General features: G+C 39.1%; 1 protein-coding gene across 1 annotated transcript in view; it reads right to left on the bottom strand.

Annotated features, from left to right (window-relative positions):
* Nucleotides 1–8,939: 8,939 nt before the first annotated feature.
* PLCD1 (phospholipase C delta 1) overlaps nucleotides 8,940–16,098 on the bottom strand; it is a 44,495-nt gene continuing 37,336 nt past the window's right edge. Inside the window, exons 13-15 of the mRNA XM_015812411.1 lie at nucleotides 14,470–14,602; nucleotides 12,596–12,745; nucleotides 8,940–9,033 (exon numbers count right to left, since the gene is read on the bottom strand). Coding sequence (XP_015667897.1) covers nucleotides 8,942–9,033; nucleotides 12,596–12,745; nucleotides 14,470–14,602 — 375 coding nt within the window. The 3' untranslated portion in view covers nucleotides 8,940–8,941. The remainder of the gene's footprint in view (nucleotides 9,034–12,595; nucleotides 12,746–14,469; nucleotides 14,603–16,098) is intronic.

The raw sequence follows: 16,098 nt of genomic DNA, 5'->3' as shown, positions 1-16,098 counted from the left end.
TCTGAAAGACATTTTCCATAAGCTGCCTGATAATTATTCTAACAATAGAAGTTCTCTGTCCTTCACTGCTTATCTACCCCAAGGACCCCAAAGGTTGGGATTCCCCAATGCCTTCTCCACTTCCCCTAGATCAGTGATAGTGAACCTTTTAGAGACTGAGTGCCCCAAAACCACCCACCACCCCGTCCCCGCTTTGTTGTGCCCGCTGGGCCACCCACCACCTCCACGGCCCACCACAGATCATCCAGGCAGCCCAGCAGCACCATGGCGGCCATGCCCTTCGCCCGTGCCCCACAGCATCATCTGTGCACGACGGGGCACAAGAGCAGAGTCTTGTCCCCGCTGCCCGGCTACCATGTCCTTGGCTGCACTGCTTCAAGTGGGCCATGCCCGGAGGCGACTCTTCTCCGGGGGGCTGCTGGGGAGGAGGGGGCCGTGGGAGGAGGCAGGGCTGGGGCGATGGTGCATGTGCCCACAGAGAGGGCTCCGAATGCCGCCTCTGGCATGCGTGCCATAGGTTCGCCACCACTGCCCTAGTTTTTTTTTTAAATCTAACATCTTCCAGATATGTTTAATCTTTGTAGTTCACAAACCACAAGGAAGGCTGTGTGCTGAAGAACGGATGCTTTCGAATTGTGGTGCTGGGGAAGACTTTGAGAATAGGGGACTCATTGGAGAAGACCCTGATGTTGGGAAAGATGGAAGGCAAAAGGAGAAGGGGACAGCAAAGGATTAGATAGTGTCATTTATGCAATGAATATGAATTTGAGCAAAGTTTGAGAGACAGTGGAGGAGGGGAAGGGCTAGCATGCTATGGTCCAGGGGACTGCGGAGAGTCAGACACAACTTAGTGACTGAAGAACAAATGTTCACAGGGAACTTTTATTAAGAATATAGTATGTCTTAATCAATCCTTTTGCATCTTTTTCTAACCATATAATGGTGAAATTAGCTGACTTGATCCCATGAGGATTCTGTTGGACAATTCATTTTCCAAAAATATTTCTCAACCTCAGCAACCTGCGAATGCATGGAGCAGTGGTGGCGAACCTATGGCACGGGTGCCAGAGGTGGCACTTGGAGCCCTCTCTGTGGGCACACGTGCCGTTGCCCCAGCCTTGCCTCCCCCCATGACCCCCTCCTCTCCAGCAGCCCCCCTGAAGGAGAGTCGCCCCCAAGTGTGGCCCACACGAAGCAGTGCAGCCAAGGACATGGCAGCCAGGCAGTGTAGACAAGACTCTGCCCTCACGCCCCATCATGCAGTTGATGCTGCAAGGTGCGGGCAGAGGGTGTGGACGCCATAGCGCTGCTGGGCTGCCTGGGTGATCTGCGGCGGGCCCTGGAGGCGGTGAGTGGTCCTGTGGGCAGGCAGGGTGAGGGATGGAGGGAAGAGCGGGGGCGGGCAGGGGGTGTGGAGCAGGGGTGGAGCCAGTTTTTGGGCACTTGGTCTCTAAAAGGTTTGCCATCACTGGCATGGAGCATCTCCCAGAATTTCCTGGCTAGCATGCTGCCTGGAGAATTCTGGGAGTTGAAGTCCTCTCATCTTCCTAGTTCAAGGGTAGGCAACCTTGCCTCTTTTATGACTCATGGACTTCAACTCCCAGAATTCCTGAGCCAGCTTGGCTCAGCTTGGAAACTCTCCCTTTCCCCTCAGCATGGCTGGCTCAGGAATTCTGGGAGTTGAAGTCCTCTCATCTTCCTAGTTCAGGGGTAGGCAAGCTTGGCTCTTTTATGACTCGTGGACTTCAACTCCCAGAATTCCAAGCTGGCTCAGGAATTCTGGGAGTTGAAGTCCACGAGTCATAAAAGAGCCAAGGTTGCCTACCCCTGATAAGCTTGAGAAACAATGTTATAAGACTCACTGAATTATGTGTTGGTCCAGAAATTGACACCCAAATTTTAAATCTCAGCCACTGAAGAATAATTCTAATTTTGGTACCCAGATACGAGAATTTGATAACAGACATGTGGATTTCCAAGGGGAAAGTTGTACGAGAGGGAAAATAAATTAGGCATCCAAAGACAGTTTTTTCTAAAAAGTTCCATTTCAATCGTGACAATGAAAAAATGCAGTCTTGATAGTGGATTTGGTAGCCTTATTTGTATTTTTTCTAAAAGATAGCGTCATTTTTGTGCTGGGTTTATTATTATTATTTTTTTGGCATTTCCCCCTTTGTTGATATCAACAGGAGGAAAGGGTTTATCATAGTTGTGTTTAGCAATAGCAATAGCACTTAGACTTATATACCCCTTCACTACTCTAAGTGGTTTACAGAGTCAGGATATTGCCTCCAACAATCTGGGTCCTCATTTTACTCAGAAGGATGGAAGGCTGAGTCAACCTTGAGCCAGTGAGACTCAAATTGTCAAACTGCAACAGTCAGCAGAATTAGCCTGCAGCACTGCATTCTAACCACTGCGCCACCTCGGATCTTGACATTTATTTATATGATTTGAATCTTTGGGCATGGATGTTATAAAAGACTTCTGGGCCATTTATGAAGGTCACAATAGTTGAAGAGTGGGTGGAATTATATTCCTGCTGCAGGCCAGGATGGGATTTTAACATTTTCTCCCGTTTTATTTTTTTAGTTCAATTTTTAACATTTTTAATGGTATTATGCAATCAGAGTAGAGCTGGGAGGGACCTTGGAGGTCCTCTAGTCAAACCCCTGCTCAAGCAGGAGACCCCATACCATTTCAGACAAGTGACTGTCCAGTCTTTTCTTAAAAATTTCCAGTGATAAAACACCCACAACTTCTTCTTTTTTAAAATAATATTTTATTAATTTTCCAATTTTACATTTAAGTATTTAAAAAGCAACGTGTGACTGGGTTAATCAATAATTCGATAACAAAATCTTTAGTACAAATCTCAAATATTTCTTCTCTTTTTCCCTTAACATTTACTGTCTCGTATTCAAGCTAGTACAGTTCTTATTATATCAACTCAGTAAAAACATCATTACATTTATCCATAAATTTTTAACTTATACATATCTAAATTACATTCAATCCTCATAAACAATCCATATCCTGTTATTAATTTTACCCAATTTTTAGTTTCTCATCAATATTCTAATTTAACCGTTGATATTTATAATTTTCAAGCCTTAGGTAACCAAGATTTCCCTTGTCTCAATTCATAACAAAATCTAATATCTAAAATACATATTTTATCTATTTGAATATAATCTTGTTCTATTTCCTAAGAGTTATCTATTTCCCACCATATTAAATCATCTACTTAATAATACAATATCCCCTTTAATAAATCAAAACCATTATGTATATTACCTAGGTTAATCAATAAATCAAACATATTCATAATAATTAATTTTTTTCCTTTTGGGTCTAATTTTTAAATATTAAACAAATAAAGTCCTTATTTTCAACTAATTTCCAAGTATTTTGAATCTAATGACCAGAATTCCCCTTATCTCAACTTCCCCCTTTAAACCTCTAATTAATAATATGAAATCCCCTCTAATAAGTCAAAACCCCAATTTTCTTCAACCTTATTCTGGCTTTCTTCCTTTGCCAACTAGGCTTCCATATCAATGCTTTTAGATCGTCAAATAGATCTCCCTCTATTATTATATAGGTTAGTTGAAATAATGGAGACCATTTACTTGCCATTTTTTTGGACAGACTAGCCTATTTGTATTAGTTGTATTCCCCATGCTTGCCCTGGTATGTTTGTCTTCCATTCAATCTGTTCTTCTTCTTTCTCAAATTTCTTCTGATTTATATAGAAAGTCATTTCCATTTTCAGTGTTGTCACTTTCTTTTCTGGATTTTCCATCAGCTGTATTTGTTGATCAATTGATTCCTCTGTCTTAATATTTGATTGTCCCACTTCTTCTGTTATCTTCTGCATTGTTGGTTCTTTGGTTGTAGTCAAAATTTGGGTTTGTGTATCTCAGCTGGCGTCTTGATCTTTTATGTTAAGTCTTATTTTATCACAAGCTAAAAGAATGGTTTCATGTATTGCTTTCAACATGGAAAGAATCTTTTCCTGGTCTTCATCCATCTCTTTCACGTGTTTATAAATAATCTTTCTAGTAGAAGTTGTTTATCAAGCAAGATTTTATAATCCAAGGTATTTCAACATCTCATATAGTGACCAATTCCCACATATAACTCTGAGAGTCAGTAAAGGTAACACCCACAACTTCTGATGGCAAGTCATTCCACTGGTTAATTGTCCTCACTATTAGAAAGTTTCTCCTTAATTCCAGGTAAATTCTGTCCTTGATTAGTTTGCATTTGTTGTTTCTTGTCCGGCCTTCAGGTGCTTTGGAGAATAGCTTGACCCCCTCCTCCTCATGGCAGCCCCTTAGATATTGGAAGATTGCTATCATGTCCCCCCTAGTCCTTCTTTTCTTCAGACTAGCCATACCCAAATTATGCAACTGTTCTTCATATGTTTTAGTCTCCAGGTCTTTAATCATCTTAGTTGTTCTGGTTTGCACTTTTTCCAAAGCCTCAATATCTTTTTTGTAACGTGGTGACCAAAACTGGATGCAGTATTCCAGGTGTGGCCTTAGCAAAGCTTTATAAAGTGGTACTAATACTTCACGTGATTAGGATTCTATGCCTCTGTTTATTTACAAGGATTGTATTAGCTTTTTCGGCTGCTGCCACACACTGTTTACATTTAAGTGATTGTCCACTAGGACTCCAAGGTCCCTCTCACAGTTACTGTTTTTGAGCCAGGTTTCACCTAATTCGTAATTGTACCTTTTGAATAAACATCAATCTCCTTTGATGCTAAATTGTGAAACAGAAAAAGACCAATAACAGGTCAAGTTTTTTTAATCCATTTATTTAGCAACTTTAAGACGTTTGGATTTTCAGGTATGTGGACTTCAACTCCCAGAATTCTGGGAGTTGAAGTCCACATGCCTTCAAATTGGTAACACTGATATAGCAGGTCACTTGCCCCTTTCCATGTAAATGGTGTTTTATAAATTGGGGCTGAGTGTATCATTTACTTGCAATGCATTGACTGAAATCATCTTTAGGCCTCCTAAAGTAAAGATATCGTAAATGAAGGTATCATTCAGGTAAAATTTATAGTTCTTTCCATCCGCTGCTAGATTTAGAGGCTGAATGCTTTTCAAAAGTAGAACAGAGACATAAAAACTGTAGAAAACAAGCTATAAAACAGTAATCAAATTTCTTATGTGAAAGATATCCAACACCAGTTTAGAGAATACAGGTAGTCCTCAATTTAAGACCACAATTGAGTCCAAGGTTTTTGTTGCTAAGTGAGACATTTGTTAAGTGAATGTTGCCCCATTTTACAACCTTTCTTTGCCACAGTTGTTAAGTGAATCACTGCAGTCACACGGCTGTTAAGTGAATCTGACCTTGCTTGTTGTAAAAAGGTTGCAAAAAGGGATCACAAGACCTTGGGACACTGCAAACCGTCATAAATATGAGTCAGTTGCCAAGCATCCACATTTTAATTATGTGACCATGGAGATGCTGCAACAGTTGTAAGTGTGGAAAAAGTCGCAAGTCACTTTTTTCAGTGCCGTTGTAACTCCAAACGGTCACTAAATGAACTGTCATAAACCGAGGACTACTTGTATTCTAAGTTAGGAATAGTTTAAATCTATCTTCTCTGAAAGTAAGGGAGAATGCAATCCTTGCTTGATTGGATAATAGATGTTAAAAAAGATTTCTAATAAAAGCAGAGGTTCATAAAAAAAATCTTTGTACAAGCAACCTCAGAAGGGTTTGAAAATCAAGGTAGCAGCTACAAAAACATAAAAAAAATAAGGCAGGGATTAAGTTGTAGTTGTGGTTAACATCTTGACTTTTTTTTAAATCCTTCCTGGAATACCCATTTGCAAGGACATTGACTGGATATGAAATTCTAGAATTTTTCTGAACAATTCTAGTTTTCAGAAGTTCAAAGAATTTTCTTTATTAAAGATTTCATTACATGATAGTAATCAAATCACTGCCAAGAGCTGCCAACAACTCGGTTAATCCAAATATTCATCTTGTGATTTGGAAGAAATTCTTTTTAAGTCATTGGGTTTTGCAAATCAGAATGAGCTTCTACTTAGATCCATTGCATTTGGAATAAAACACTCTCCTTAAAAAAATCCTGCATATATTTGCAGCAAGTACAAAACATTTACAGAGACAATAATCTCACGATTTATTTTACTTCAAAAATAATTTTGAGATTGTAAATCAAAGTATAAACTAAAGTACAGTTCATTACCAATAAAAGGCTACCAACCAAATATCCACTAGTTGGATTCCGTCATACTTGAAGTAAACTATTAACTTCACTTCTACTCTAGTGTAACTAAGCCCGGATTCAACCCACTATCATTCTGTTTACCCCAGGTCCCAAACCACAAAACTGTCAGAAGTCAAATACATCGTGTGAGAATATAGCTAGTGAATTATTTTTTTGAAAAAAGCGTATTTTTTTGCTGTTATAAAAATAAAATAAAAATCAGGCTACAAGTGTATTGCCACTTTGCTGATGCAGCAAATGACATAATGTGCCATATTGGCCTTATAAGAAACATCCCGGGGTTCTCACTGGTCAAGTTACTAGTCCTTATTGCTGCTAATTTAAACTCAAGGGGAAAAATAGGTAAGTAATGCTAGTGAAATCTCAGAAGAGTGTCTGGGAGAATTTATGCTAGTCACAGGGTTGTAAAGTCTTTATACTGTGCATTTCTTGACTGATAAAACTGATCAGAATTAAAAACTGCAGGGTGGAGCTGACTAAAACAAGATGGCCGCCACAATAATGCAGGCCGCAAACATTCTGGCCATCCTCTTGATTTTTTTTTTTAACCACATCCTGAAGATAATTCTGTGTCTGCTTTTTTAACAATAGGAAATCCGTTTTGAGGCATCCGATCAAAATTCTGGAAATATTCCAGTTTACTCCTGGTTCTTTTGTGATGAATCCTATTTCAATATGGCCAGGATCTAACCATGGTTGGAAATGTGGCATTCTGTTATTCTAGAAAACCCTCATGGCTGTACAGTTTTTTAAAAAATAAATAAATAGGATGTATGGAAAATTAGAGCAGTGTTTCAATCTTGGCAGCTTGAAATGTGTGGACTTCAACTCCCAGGATTCCTCCATGGAGAATTCTGAGAGTTGAAGTCCATACAGTTTTCAAGTGCCCAAGGTTGAGAAACAATTGCATAGATTGAAATACCAGATAGTCCACAACTTATGACCAGAATTTTCATTGTTAAGCAAGACAGTTAGTAGTAAGTCACACCCAATTTTATGACCTTTTTGGCTGGGGAATTCTGGGAGCTGAAGTCCACCCATCTTAAAGTGCCCAAACAGTGGTTTAGGGATTATGTGGGAAGTCATATGTTCAATTTTCTATAAATCTTTTTCAAAGGTTTTGCAGTTTATCCTTTTTAAAATCAGATTTAAAACAAAAAATACTCACAACTTGGTTTTTCTGTTGAGTGTGTTAATATTTGCTACTTCCACTGAAGAGGACCTGGTTAATATTTCAGATAAATCCATTGGGAGTATGTGTGCAAAGGGAAAAAGTAAAATTTGAAAAAAATAACAACATTCTTCAAAATTGAAATTGATAGCCATGGATCGCAAAAGACTTTTGGAGTCATCCCAAACATGATTTTTCAAATGGCAAGCAGTCAGAATTGAAGAAGCTTCTTGGATGAGGAACAAAACATCTTCAAGAAAAAATAAAGAAAGTCCAGTTGCCTTTTGAAAAAGCACTTTTGTGACAGCTATGACCTGGATGACTGAGAATCTCCATAGACAAATTCTGGGTATTTCCATAAATATCCCACCAGCTGCTGTATTAAATCAACCAGTGAATGCAACTCAGAAAATGTCCAGGATTAAAGGATGAATGACAAAAATTAAGATCAAAAGACATCTAAAGTGTTTCTTTCCCCCTAGGATTCTTCATATCTCATTCCCCATCCAAAATGTCATGATTAGTATTATGGAAAATCAGCTGGTCATGTCTACCAAAATATTTTTATCTAAGGGAAGACTTTTCTGCCATTGAACCCCGTAGCTTCCTTCTTAATCATGTGTCTTATGTAAGTGATAACAGACATAACAGTTGGTCCTCGACTTACAACCACAACTGATCTCACAATTTAGGTTGCTAAGCAAAACATTTGTTAAGTGAGCTTTTACGACTTTTCTTGCCACAGTTGTTAAGGGGAACCACTGCAGTCGCCAAGTTAGTAACACGGATGTTAAGTGAATCAAAGCTTCTCCCACTGACTTTGAGAGAAGGTCCCCAAAATGTGATCTTGTGATCCTGAGAAACTGCAACTGCTGCAAATACATGCCGCTTGCCAAGCACCCAAATGTTGTGATGGTGGTCATGTAAGAGGACTGGACATCAATCACTTCTTCAGCGTAGTTGTAACTTTGATTGCTAAACAAATGGTTGTAAGCCAAGGACTAATTGTACATGCTTTGTTTTCCTTCATATTTTCCCTAACACTTCCTTCCTTCTGACACCCACCTTTTATAAAGCAATTGTCCTTCATTTAACATGTTTTTCCCACTCACCTTTGCACTGTCACACAGAAAAACATAACATTTGGGGACATACACACGTAATTCAGATTGCATTAAAATAAATCTAAAAATATATATCTACTCTTTATTACTGCTACTCCTACAAGCTCCTGAGAGTTTTGAGTTGCTTCTCTTGCCCTAGAAAAGCAACTAGGATTAAAAGTTAAAGCATAACTTTTAAAAACTAATATTTTTTAGCTGTTTTCCAATGAAAATATTCAACTGGCATTAAGGCGTGGATGGCCCACCGCACTGCCTCCGAAGGGTTGAGTTTTTCTTGGCCAGGCTGTAGGGGCCAAAAGTCTATCTGGAAATGTAAAAAAGAGATTCCTTGCGCAGTCCCTGAAGTTTGTTTCATTTTTTTTAACAATTGTCCCAAATACTGACATGCACAAAGAGCGTGGCGGATGGGTATTGATCTCCGTTCTTTGTCAAAAGGTGAATGTGGCGGTAGCCTTGAGAAGGAAAGAAAGAGAAAAAGCAGCATTAATATTTGGGTGTTTTGGTATCTTTTACTCACTAAACTAAACTATCAGCTCACTTTTTTGGGTATCAAGGTTGTCCAAATTGGGAAGCTGTCAACATTTTCTATTATTATTATTATTATTATTATTATTATTATTAATAATAATAATAATAAAGTTGGAAGGGACTTTGGAAGTCATCAAGTCCAACCCACTGCTCAAGCAGGAAACCCTATACAATTTCGGACAAATGACAATCTCTTCTTAAAAACTTCCAGTATTGGAGCATTCACCGCTTCTGGAGGCAGGTTGTTCCACTGGTTAATTGTTCTCACTGTCAGGAAGTGTCTCCTTAGTTCTATTCTTTTTCTTCTTCATCATGGTCATCATTATTTATTGGCCACTCAACACAAATGGACTCTAGATGGCCTACAAAACTAGAGCCCGCCCATTAAAAAAAAAATCTAAAAATCAGATGGAAAACCTAAACTAAAATGATCTAATAAATAGCAACATCAGCAATAGATTGTGGAAGATTCCTGGGTTTTCTGTGTTTGAAAATTCCTTTGCAGAAATTGCTGCAACAAGGAGCAATTTAGAAGCTAAGAATGAAAAACAGGTTTGACTCCTTCCGTAGCAAATAATCCTACACCTTTAATTCAGAAAGGAAGATCCAAAAAATACCATTTATTACCTCTGTAATGAGTATTTTGCTCATCTTAATAGGCTTAATAGGTTGTTTTTCACCCTATTTTGGCATCCATGTGTGAACCTCAATTCTCAGAATTCCCCAGCCATTTTTAAAGTGGCCAAAGTTTAGAAACACTGACCTATATCCTCAAAGTGACACACACCTTTTATAAAGCAATTGTCCTCAAAGTAATTCAGAAGGATCCATTCCAACAAAAAAGTCTTCCCAACAGCTGGGGCTGTTCCCCAGAATCATCAGAAAGACTTTTTAACTTTTAAAAAAGAAATTTAAACTAATTACAGGTACTTACAATCACAAATGGAAACAGAATTTTCATTGCTAAGGAAGGAAGTTGTTAAATGCGCGCCTTATTTTACAAGCTTTTTTGCCCTGGTTGTTAAGTGAATCACTGTAATTGTTAAATGAACCATGTGGCTGTTAAGCGAATCCTGCTTGACTTCGCTTGGCAAAACCCAGCTGGGAAGGTGGCAAATAGTGATCACATGACCCCGGGGCATTACAACCGTAGTAAATGCCAAACGCCCAATTTTGATCATGTGACTGTGGGGTTGCTGCGACAGTCATAAGCATGAGGACTGATTGTAAGTCACTTTTTTCAGTGTTGTTGCAATTCCTTTCTTTGGACAGCAGAGGGCTCCAAAACAAAGACCTGCAGTCTGGCTGGAACTCTTTCTCTACCTTAATAACCACCATGTTAAGGTGCTTAATTACAATGCCCATCATTCCCAGCCAGCTTTACCCTTTGGGATTTTGCCCAGTGAGATAAAATCTTGCTCAAAGGGCAAATAATTCTGGCCAATCTTGGGAACTGGAAGAAGTAGAAACCATAAATTGGAGAAACAGGCAGAAGAAATTATTGAAAAGACTATAAAATCCTTCACTTAATTTCCCATTTTTAAAAATGCTTTTATTTCCTCCATGGTAGGAAAGAATTTACCTCAAGATCTACAGTAAACTTCCAGTTTAATGGTCTATAGACACTGTATTCCATTAAATCAATAGTACCCAGTTTACAACCATTTCATTTAGCAACCGGCTGAAGTTGCCTCACATTTATTTTGGTTGCAGCATCTCCCTGGTCACATGATCAAAATTTGGGCCCTTAAAAATTGTCTCGTATGTACCCTAACTTACAACCTAAATGTTGGAGATGTGGAAATTTAGATGCAACTTATTTTCATGTGTAGTGGACTTGTAGGATGGTTAAAGCATTTTGGATAAAGATTTGGTGGAATATTCAAAATGTCTTTAAGAAAAAGATAAAGTTTAAGCCTCAGCTATTTTTGTTGGGTATTATGGAAAATTTGGATAAAAAAGAAATGGAATTGATGCTGAATTTGATAACTGCTGTGAGGTTATTAATAGCTCAATGTTGGAAAACGGATCGTTTGCCTACTATNTTAATATGTCAGTTTAGAAGAGAGCTAAAGGATGTTATAGAATTGTTAACTTAAGGATAATATAATTTAAGACAGAATATAATTATTGTATTGTAAACCCTGTGTGTAGCTCTGGGAAGTCGGGGGGGAAGGGAGGGGGGTGGGGAAGGGTGGGGTATGAGGGAGGTGGGGAGTTATATTGTAAAAATTTTAAAAATTTTCAATAAAAAAAAATAAAAATTGGGCCCTTAGCAACCGGCATGTATTTACAACGGTTGTGGAGCCTCACAATTTTGTGATCACCATATATGACCTTCCCAATTGGCTTCCAACAAAGGAGAAAGCTGGATTCATTTAACAACAGTAATGATTCTTTAACAACGATGGCAAAAAGATCATAAAATTCGGCAAGACTCTCTTAACAACTGTCCTCCTTAGCAACAGAAATCCAGTTGTGATCATAAGGACTGCCTGTAACTGAAGGATAAAGGAGATTCTTAGAGCTAAGAGTCCATTAAGTAGAGTTGCCCTCTACTTACAATCACAATTGAGCCCAAAATTGTGAGACACTAAGTGAGACGCTGGTTAAGTGAGTTTTCTCCCATTTTACAACTTTTCTTGCCACAAATGTTAAGTGAATCACTGCAGTTGTTAATATAGTAACATGGTTGTTAAGTGAATCTGGCTTCTCCCACTGACTTTGCTTGTCAGAAGGTCACAAAAGGGGATCACACGACCCAGGGACACTGTGACCGTCATAAATATGAGTCAGTGACCAAGTGTCTGAATTTTGGTCAGGTTTCCATGGGGATGTTGCAATGGTCATAAGTGTGAAAAACGGCCATAAGTCACTTTTTTCAGTGTCGCTGTAACTCCGAACGGTCACTAAATGAATTGTTGTAAGTCAAGGACTACCAATGGTAAGTGAGGCATTTATCAAGTGCACATTATAAGATATTTAATGTACAAAATTGTTTAGACTGGATTTTGATTATTACGATAAAAATATTGGTTGGCTTTTCTTAGCATTTGATATTGGCTGAACGTAGGCCCCTAAAAAACTACTATAACCCTGAATGAGATTTTAATTAAGGTTGTTAAATAATTATTATACAACAAATTTAGGTAATGATTGTTTTGCTTTTATTGTTTTATTGAGTGGTTGTTTCCTGCCCTCTTTCACTTTCTATAGGACAGGCAGCCATATAAATGTGATTAATAAATAACACATTGATGTTTTTAATAATTATTATATAACGGTGTAGGTAATGATTGTTTTATATTTATTTTTTTATTGCCCAGAGTCATTTTCCATGAGATGAGATGCCCATATAAACTTGATTAAAAAATTAAATACATTAATATTTTGAAAACCTTTCGCATGATGCCAAGGGGCCTAGCAAACAACCGTCTCCCCTTTGAACCGACAATGGCATCCTCGGTGGAAAAAAAAAAGACTCACCTTGCTTCAGACTTGTGAAGGGGGCCGTGAATTGCCCGATAAAATCGTTTTTTGTTGAGGCATCAAAATCTTCTACCATAAAACGGACTAGGGCGAGTTGCGGTACGTCGATTTCAAATTCAAACGTTTCATCCCAGGCTGGTTTAAAACCTGGACAAGAGTCAAACAGAGCCAAAGTATTTATTTATTTTTATCCCACCTTTATAATTTTTATTCATTATTGATATATTTATTTTATTTATTATTTTTATTATTTTTACAAATAACTCAAGGTGGCGAACATATCCAACATACATGTTTCTCCTCTTAAGGTGGAACTAGAACTCACCGTTTCCTGGTGATTGGCCCAAAGTCACCCAGCCAGCTTTCATGCCTAAGGCGGGACTAGAACTCACTGTCTCCTGGTGATTGGCCCAAAGTCACCCAGCCGGCTTTCATGCCTAAGGTGGGACTAGAATTCACCGTCTCCTGGTGATTGGCCCAAAGTTACCCTCATGGCTTTCATGACTAAGGTGAGACTAGAACTCACAGTCTCCTGGTGATTGGCCCAAAGTCACCCAGCCGGCTTTCATGCCTAAGGCGGGACTAGAACTCACCGTCTCCTGGTGATTGGCCCAAAGTCGCCCAGCTGGCTTTCACGCCTAAGGTGGGACTAGAACTCTCCATCTCCTGGTGATGGGGCCAAAAGCCCAATTGGCTTCCATGTCTAAGGCAGGATTTGAATTCATGATTTCTCACTTCTAGCCTAGTATCTTAACCACTAGAACAAACTGGCTCTCCCAAGGAATGCTGCAACTGTTACTCTATCCAATCACCCACTGTTCTTGCACCTAACTAGCACCCCATTCCCATGATCCACTTAATAAGAAAGATAGCATGTTGAGGGAACACTGGAGCACAAAGATAAATAGAAAAACTAGGGTGCTGCATTTAGCAATACATAAAATATGGAAATCAATTAATCCCCAGTTTTAACCTTAAATATATGCTTTAATGTAGGTAGGCCCTGGACCCTGAAAACGGGATTTACAACCCAGTTTTTAACTTCCGAACGTCCACCCCACCACATGATCATGTGACTGCATTTTGGGCATTTGGCAACTGCAGCCTGCATTTATGATCTTTTGCAATGTCCTATGATCACATGACCTTGATTTACAACACTATTTTCCAGACCCCACATTTACTTCCAGTTTCTGATAAAATAACACCCATTTGCTCAATGACTGTGGTGCTCACTTGATGACTGCTTCAAAAAATGTCATTAATTGGGCCAGTTAAGGCAGGGCTAGGCCACCTTGGCTCTTTTATGACTCGTGGACTTCAACTCCTAGAATTCCTGAGCCAGCATGGCTCAGCTTGGAAACCTCTCCCTTTCCCCTCAGCATGGCTGAGTTAAGGGATGAATCGCTTAATGACCAATGTGATTTCTGACAATAGTTATGGGATCGGTTACGGTCGTAAGTCGAGAATTATCTGTACTCTCTAAGTTATGATTTCTTGCTGAAGACATCCTTGGTTTCCCTCCTTTTACTGTTGTCTCCAAGGTGATTTTTCAAGAGGCAACTGGACTTTCTTTGTTTTTTCCTTGAAGACGTTTCACCTCATCCAAGAAGCTTCTTCAGTTCTGACTGAACGGTGGAGGAGGGAAGGACTTATATTCCTTGCAGTCATCTGTTCGTTAGTCCTCTTTCTGAGAGTTGTTGAAGCTTCCACGTCCATCCTCCACCATTCAGTCAGAGCTGAAGAAGCTTCTTGGGTGCGAAGCAAAACATCTTCAAAGAAAAACAAGAAAGTCAACTTGCGTCTTCAAAAAGCACCTTTGGGACAACCATGACCTGGATGGAGAAGATCTCCACGGATATTCCTCTTACCATTATTATCAATTACTTTGGTTTGCTTCTTCCCGTTGTCTCTCTGAACACCGTGGATCTCCACAATCACCCTCGGGTCCACAATGGAGTTTTTGCTTTTGTTAACCTTTGGCAGCTGTTGGCCAGAGATGATCTGCAAGAAAAGGAAACTTGAACGAGAAAAGAGCTCAAATTCTTGGCAGAGTCCTTAAGCCCATCCTATCCTTCTGTAAGTGTGTGCAAAAAAACACTTCATGTTTCATTTTGACTTTGGCTCATCTTGAGCGTTGCTCAACAAGTTGCTTTGAAACTAGATTTCAAGTATAAAACGGTACGTTTTGCACTCAGAACAGACTTTCAGGCTTGGGCACTTCCCTACAGAAGGATGTGATTTTCAGTCCTCAAATTATAATCATTCCTTTAGTGACTGTTCAAAGTTACAATGGCACCGAAAACAGTGACTTTTGACAGTTTTTCACACTTACGACCATTGCAGTATCCCCCCCACGGTCACATAATCAAAATTCAAATGCCTGGCAACTGATTCATATTTATGACGGTTGCAGTGTCCCAGGGTCATGTAATTCCCTTTTTTAAACATACTGACAAGCAAAATCAGTGGGGAATCCAGATTCATTTAACAATTGTGTTACTAATTAATAGCCACAATGATTCACTTAACAATTGTGGCAAGAAAGGTCGTAAAATGGGGCAAAACTTAGCAACTGTCTCACGTAGCAATTTTGGGGTGGACTGCAGTCATAAGCCGAGGACATGTAGTTTTCATATTTGCAGTTAAAAGAATGCTTTAATTCAGGTCTAGAGATAATTGGAGTCGAAAAACCGCAAAACAAAATTTGAAACTGAATTATGTACAAATGATGAATGTGTACCCTTCCAAGTTATGATCTGCCTGAAAAAGGGGATTTATAACCTGGGTCTGAAGTTCTGATGGTCATCCTCCCCTGTGGTCATATAGCCACACTCAAGATCACGGCCGTTTGAAATGTCCTGCAGTCAAGTGATCATGTTTCAATGATAGTTTTGACTGACAATTTCTTCCAGTTTTCAGCCAAACCATGTCATGGCAAATAATGGGTTCAGAAGGCCATCTGAAGAGACTAGAAGCATTTGAAATGTGGATTTACAGGTGGCTGTTATGTATAAACTGGGTTGACAAGAATCGGAAATGAAGAGGTGATAAGCTGCCTGGGAAAGCCAAGGGAAATCATCAAAACAATTAAAAAACGAAAATTAGAATATTTCGGATGCGACACCCAGAAAAATACGGCATACTCCATTTAATCCTCCAGGGAAAGATTGAAGGCAAACGAGGTCCAGGCAGAAGAAGAACATTATGGCTTCAAAATCTAAGGGACTGGTTTGGACAAAACTCAGCAGCACTTTTTTGTGCGGCTGCTGATAAAAACAGGATCACCAACAGGATCGCCAATGTCCGATAACTGATATGGCAGAAGAAGAAGAAGAAGAAGAAGAAGAAGAAGAAGAAGAAGAAGAAGAAGAAGAAGAAGAAGAAGAAGAAGAAGAAGAAGAAGAAGAAGAAGAAGAAGAAGAAGAAGAAGAAGAAGAAGAAGAAGAAGAAGAAGAAGAAGAAGAAGAAGAAGAAGAAGAAGAAGAAGAAGAAGAAGA

Source organism: Protobothrops mucrosquamatus, unplaced genomic scaffold (genome assembly GCF_001527695.2).
Source record: "Protobothrops mucrosquamatus isolate PMUCROS unplaced genomic scaffold, P.Mucros_1.0 scaffold81, whole genome shotgun sequence".
Taxonomy (NCBI): domain Eukaryota; kingdom Metazoa; phylum Chordata; class Lepidosauria; order Squamata; family Viperidae; genus Protobothrops; species Protobothrops mucrosquamatus.
The sequence above is the reverse complement of the archived record's forward strand: the minus strand, read 5'-3'. Positions and strand labels throughout refer to the sequence as shown.